The following is a 5,242-nucleotide window of genomic DNA, read 5'->3' as shown; positions in this document are numbered from 1 at the left end:
AGTAGTCTCTCTTCTCGCCTAGCCCCCTGCACTAGATCTCAGTGAGCTTTAACTACGGGGCACGTCTGAAGCATCTGTGCCCTTCTGCTACTGAGATGATAAGGGGCAAAGTAAAAGATCTGATGCTCTCTGGCCCTGCTGGTGGAGAGTCACACGGGGCCGCAGGGGGCAGCCAGAGCTGGTGCTAGGCATAAACAGACTAAGCTATTCTGAGGGCCCTGAGCAGCTCAAGGGGCCCCCTATTAATTATTAGTATGTGTTGTATGTGGGTGGGCCCCCCAAAATGTTCCTGCTTACTTAGGACCCCCAATAGGCTAGAGCCAGCGCTAGGTGCAGCCCACCAAGGCCCCTCCCAGGGCGACAGAACAGGGCGCTCAGCCTGGGGACTGAGGTGCCCGGGAACGGTCAGGTGCAGGGCGGCACACTGACAAGGCGCAGAAACAATGGCACAAGCTGCCCACCCCACTCAGTGCCTGTGGGGTGCAGGTGGTGGGCAGAGGGATTCCTCGCCCAGAGGGAATTCCATCATTGGCACCCCTCCTGGAAATGCCCGGGGCTCCCAGGAGCCTGCAAGGCAGAGGCTGCAGGTCCGCCCCCCTGCCTGTCTGCGTGGGGATTGGCTAACGAGGCAGGGGGTGAGGGAGGAGTTTGGTTGTGGTCAGGATATAAGCTGAGCCAGAGGCAGTAAAGCTGTAGAGGTTTTCTGGCTGGGTAGCAAGTGTCTGTTCCAGGTAAGGTGCCTGTTTTGGCTGTGGGTTTGTGCTTCTTGCTAGATGGATGATGTGGGGGAGAAAGGGCAGAGGCTGAAGGTGTGGGGCTCTGCCCACCCCAGAGTGGGGCAAAGGGTGCTTTGCCCCTTTGCAGGGCAATTACTGATGTCTGCTCCTATAGCACTAATGAGTAGCTTGCTATCTCTAATCTCTCTGGGGGAGAGCTGAGGCCCCTGGCAGCCTCTCCCTAGCCCTGTGTCTGAGGGAGGCCCAGCTGTAAGGGGCAGCAGGATGGATGACCTGAAGATGGGAGTAGGGCAGCAATTTGAGGGTGAATCCAGGAAGCTGGAGGTGGCTGCTTGAGGGGTGCTGGCTGCTCTGCCTCCAGCTCCTCCACAGCACTAAACTGCTGAAAAGCCCCAGTCCTGAATAATTTTCCTGGTCCATGTTGGGGAGGGCTGTGGTGGTCTCTGGTAAGACATGGGGGGAGGGTCCCCACCAGACACCCTGCCTTAAGTGTGGCCCATATGGGGAGGATTCCTCTTCTACTCCCACTTAGCTGCATGTTCCTGGATATCTCCCCCCCCACCCAAGGTGTGGGAGGAGGGTTCCTTGGTGGTGGCCCTGCTTGCTTGAGGGCTGGGGTGTTTGGGGGTGGGGGGAGGAGGATGGTCTCTGCTGCTGTGGGGGGACTCAGGAGGGGTGAGCAGATTCTTTATGGCCAGGAGTACAGGGGTCTATACTAAAAGAGCATGGCCTTGGGTGGGGGTGGCACTTCCTGGGGGTCCCTCCTGCTCCCTGGAAGAGATGGCAGCCTTTGGTGTCTGGGGAGGGGGTGGCCTGGGGCAAAGGGCAGCCCCAGCTGAGTACAGGTGGGGGGGACAATGTGAGTGCTAGGCCCAGGGCAGCCCTGCAGCAGGTGCTGGGGGGCTAGTGGGGTCAACATGCTGCTGGGGGAGGTAGGGTGTTAATGAAAGCAGTTCCCCTGCAAGGGGAAAGCAGTGTGAGCTGGGAGTGACCGGGGACCTTGGCTCCCTGTGCTGCTGAGTGGCTTTCCCACGTGCTGCCTTGTGCAACAGCTGAGCTGGCAGGCAGCCTGTGTCCTAAGAGCAGCCTGTCCCCAGCCCTTCCCTGGCCAAAGGGCGTGGCTCAGCATTTCCTGCACTGGGGCCCTTATGGGTCAGGGTGTGGTGAGGACCATAGGCAGAGCCCTCTCTGGAGGAGGCTGCCTGGCTATGGGACAGCCGAAGCACAAGGTTCTGGGGTGCAGAGGGGTAGCTGAGGCTGACCTTGAGAAGGGGGGGGTCTGTGCTGGGGGGGAGTGAGGCTATCTGGAGGGGGTGATGCTGATTTGGGGGGCAGGTCAGTGAAGGATTAAAGGTCCCGTCACATTGGGTGTCTCTAGCCTAGATGTGGTAGCTGGTGGGTGTGATGATGCCCAGAGTGGTGCCCAAGAGGCTGAGTGGGTTCCTGGCAGTGCGTGGGGGCTGTGCTGGAAGGGGCAGAGCGGGTGGTGGGAGCCACAGCCTTGGTACTGAGCAAATCCCCTTTCTACAGACCAGACTGCTGATCACCAAGATGGACTATGCCAAGAAGTCGCTAGGCCTGCTGTCCCCAAGTTCCCTCTCCAGGTAAGTGTCAGTGGGCTGAGACACTCCCCCAGGGTGAGCCCTGGGTGGGACAGCTGGCTGAAAGCCTGGGGACTCACTGTAGGGCTGGAGTGCAGAGGGAAGGGGCAGGTCCCATGGCTGATTACAGGCTGAGCTTACTGGCCCTGTGCTGTCACTCCATGATCCCTGTGTCACTGTGGGGGATGTGGCTAGTCTAGCCACAGGGGTAGAGAGTCCTCAACTGGCTCCTCTTCCTCTGCTTTGAGTGGGTGGCTGATCTCTCTTGTGGGGTGTGGTGGTCCCTGCTTAGCTGGGGAGGGCTGGTGGGGCAGATCCCTTCCTGATCCCTCCCTCTGTCCCAGGTGTGTTTCTGTCAGTGCCTCCATGACCCAGCAGCTGCTGTCCAGTCCTGTCCCCAGGGCCCGGCCCTATCGCATCTGCAACTGGGACCGTAGCATCCGCAAGGGCCTTGTGGCAGAGAGCCTGAGGGACCTGCTTGACAAGGTGAGCATGGGCGGGGAGCTGGTCCTGGGGGTGTCCTGTCCTGCCTGTCTCTCTGGCCTCTCCTCACCGGTGGCCTCGCCTTCCAGATCCGTGCCACGCTGCTGATGGTGGGCACCATCTCACTGGTCCTGGATGAGGATGGCACCAGTGTGGAGACAGAAGAGTTCTTCCAGACGCTGGAGGAGGGCACAGTGTTCATGGTACTAGGCAGTGGGCAGACGTGGCGTGCAGCCAAGGTGAGCAATGGGACCCTGGCATGACCTCCCCCCACTGATCCAGGGAGTCAGGGTCTTGAGGTCACTCCCCCAATGCTGGACCAGGCTCCTTGGGATGGAGCCAGGCCTGGGCTATCACAGTCCACTGACCTGCAGTGCCTTGTACTAGGAAGGGGGGCTGGATCCTGTCTGCCAGGCATTAGGGACCCTCCCACATCCCTGTACCAGGGACCTGATCTTCTGGGGTGCCCAGAGATAGTCTAGTCTGCCCAGCCTACCACTGTGCATCCCACACGATAAGCCAGGAGTATGGGTGCTAAGAAGGGCCCCAGTGAGGTGCCATTCCATCAGTGCGTGGATCAGGGCTTAGTTCCATCTCCTGGGCACCTTTCCCAGGGTGCTCTGCCCTTCCCCTCATTGAGACAAGTGTGGGCAGTCTGGGGAAGATAGGCCCTCTATGGGAAGGGTCCAGGTACAGCCTTCCTGCCCTGCCAGATGGGTCCTGGGCAGCCAACTGCTCCCTGCTTCTCCCTACAGCTCCATGTTGGCCTGGCCCCTGCATGGGGTGCACTGGCCGATGGCCTCCTGACTCACTGCTAGCCCTGCAAAGGTCCATGAGGCCAGAGCTGGGACTGTCCAACAGGGAGTTCCAGTGGTGCTCATATAGGGGAGGTGGTGGCTGCTGCTTCCTGACACTGGGCTGGTCTCTTGCAGGTGGCAGGGTACCAGCTGTCTCTCTCCCGCAAGCCCCGCCGGAGGATTGATGTGGCCTGTGTGACTTTTGACCTGTACAAGACCAACCCCCAGGACTTGGGCTGCTTGAATGTCAAGGCCACACTCTATGGCACATACAGCATGTCCTATGACCTGCGGTGCTATGGGGCAAAGAGGCTCATGAAGTGAGTGCTGGGCAGATGTAGCAGGGAGGGAGAGATCCCTGCGACCTAAGCTGGGGTGCTGGGAAAGTCAGAGCCACACTACCAACCAGAGTCTAAGGGCTGGGCTGCCCAGATCTGAGCCCCCTCTACCAGCCTGGCATGTCCAGATGACCCCCCCCACCACCACACACCATTCTGGGAGCTACTGGGTCTTGGGGGCAGGTGCTACACAAAGGGATTAAACCCATGATTCCATCTCAGCTGCCTCATGCTGGAGGGTGGAGCAGGGTGTTCTCCAGGCAGGTGCCGGCCTCTTGTACAGCTCACTACCTCTAGCCTGCCACTCGGCTCATCTTCTGACCCTAACAGTGCTCTCCTCCTGCCCCAGGGAAGCCCTGCGCTGGACCCTCTTCACCATGCAGGCCACAGGCCATGTGCTGCTCGGCACCTCTTGCTACATGCACCAGCTGCTGGATGCTACAGAGGAGCAGAAAGAAGAGGCTTCATCTCTGCGGAGCCTCCAGCCCCTTCACTGCAGGAAAATGCTTCAGTGAGGTCTCTGCCCTTGCGAGCGCCTGGACTCTACTGTGATCACCACATCCCTCTCCCATTGCCGCATCCGCCTGGGAGCGTGAGGTGGAGAGTGGGAGGTCAGCACTGCACCAGCTAGGAGGGCCCCAGCTCCCCAGGGCAGGCTCCCTTGGGCTCTGTGCTGGAAGCCCAGGACCTCTTTGCCTTCTGCCTGAATCTGCTCTGCTTCAGCTCAAGCCAGCCTGCAGCTGCTGACTTACCTGGAGTAGTTTCCTTCCACACCCTGAGCTGGCCTCGCTCTCACCTGTCTTGTTGCTGCCTCATGGCACTCACTCAGCCTTGGCACTGTCTGCTACTCCCTGTAAATATATTTATTCACATTAAAGATAGTCTATTAAAGCCTCCAGACTCCTGCTTGTTCATACACCCCTATCTCTGTGGTGTCTGCAGCCTCCTGTCCCATCACCATCCCACCACTATGCAGGGGTTGTGATCTCTGATCTCCCCTCAGCCAGACCTAAAATGCCCTCCTGAGCTTAGGGAAGCTCTGAAGTGAGCAGGCAGGGGGAGACCTGGGGCTTGTTAAGCCATTCCCCTTGCTTCCTCATCAAAGCAGATTAAGCTCTGAGGTGACAAGGGCTGCCTCTCGCCTGCACAGTAGATCCTGGCTTCAGCAACACAGGGCAGGGACGGGGCACTTCACTGCTAACCTGACCAGCAGTGCATGAATCCAGGAGCTGCAGTCACTGCCCCTGGAGTCTGCAACCTGAGCCAGGTCTGTGTGCAAGGCAGCA

General features: G+C 59.4%; 1 protein-coding gene across 2 annotated transcripts; it reads left to right on the top strand.

Annotated features, from left to right (window-relative positions):
- The first annotated feature begins 658 nt into the window (after positions 1 to 658).
- Positions 659 to 4,831, top strand: CIDEC (cell death inducing DFFA like effector c). 2 transcript variants are annotated; one of them, XM_073308484.1, is made up of 6 exons: positions 659 to 731; positions 2,268 to 2,341; positions 2,683 to 2,824; positions 2,911 to 3,060; positions 3,754 to 3,938; positions 4,306 to 4,831. In XM_073308484.1, exons 2-6 carry the CDS (start codon positions 2,289 to 2,291, stop codon positions 4,469 to 4,471), a joined length of 696 nt encoding a protein of 231 aa, XP_073164585.1. In that variant the 5' UTR covers positions 659 to 731; positions 2,268 to 2,288; the 3' UTR covers positions 4,472 to 4,831. The 2 variants fall into 2 exon arrangements, with proteins under 2 accessions (XP_073164585.1, XP_073164583.1); XM_073308482.1 differs by lacking the exon at positions 659 to 731 and having other exon boundaries at positions 2,090 to 2,341.
- The last annotated feature ends 411 nt before the right edge of the window (positions 4,832 to 5,242 follow it).

The sequence above is a fragment of the Lepidochelys kempii genome, chromosome 12 (genome assembly GCF_965140285.1).
Source record: "Lepidochelys kempii isolate rLepKem1 chromosome 12, rLepKem1.hap1, whole genome shotgun sequence".
Taxonomy (NCBI): domain Eukaryota; kingdom Metazoa; phylum Chordata; order Testudines; family Cheloniidae; genus Lepidochelys; species Lepidochelys kempii.
Note: the sequence above shows the minus strand (reverse complement) of the source record. Positions and strands in the feature narration are given on the sequence as shown.

Coding starts and splice junctions, on each gene's coding strand:
- CIDEC (XM_073308482.1), top strand. CDS start 2,142: ATGATGCCCAGAGTGGTGCCCAAGAGGCTGAGTGGGTTCCTGGCAGTG. Junction 2,825..2,910: donor TGAGGGACCTGCTTGACAAG/GTGAGCATGGGC, acceptor CTCGCCTTCCAG/ATCCGTGCCACGCTGCTGAT. Junction 3,061..3,753: donor AGACGTGGCGTGCAGCCAAG/GTGAGCAATGGG, acceptor GGTCTCTTGCAG/GTGGCAGGGTACCAGCTGTC.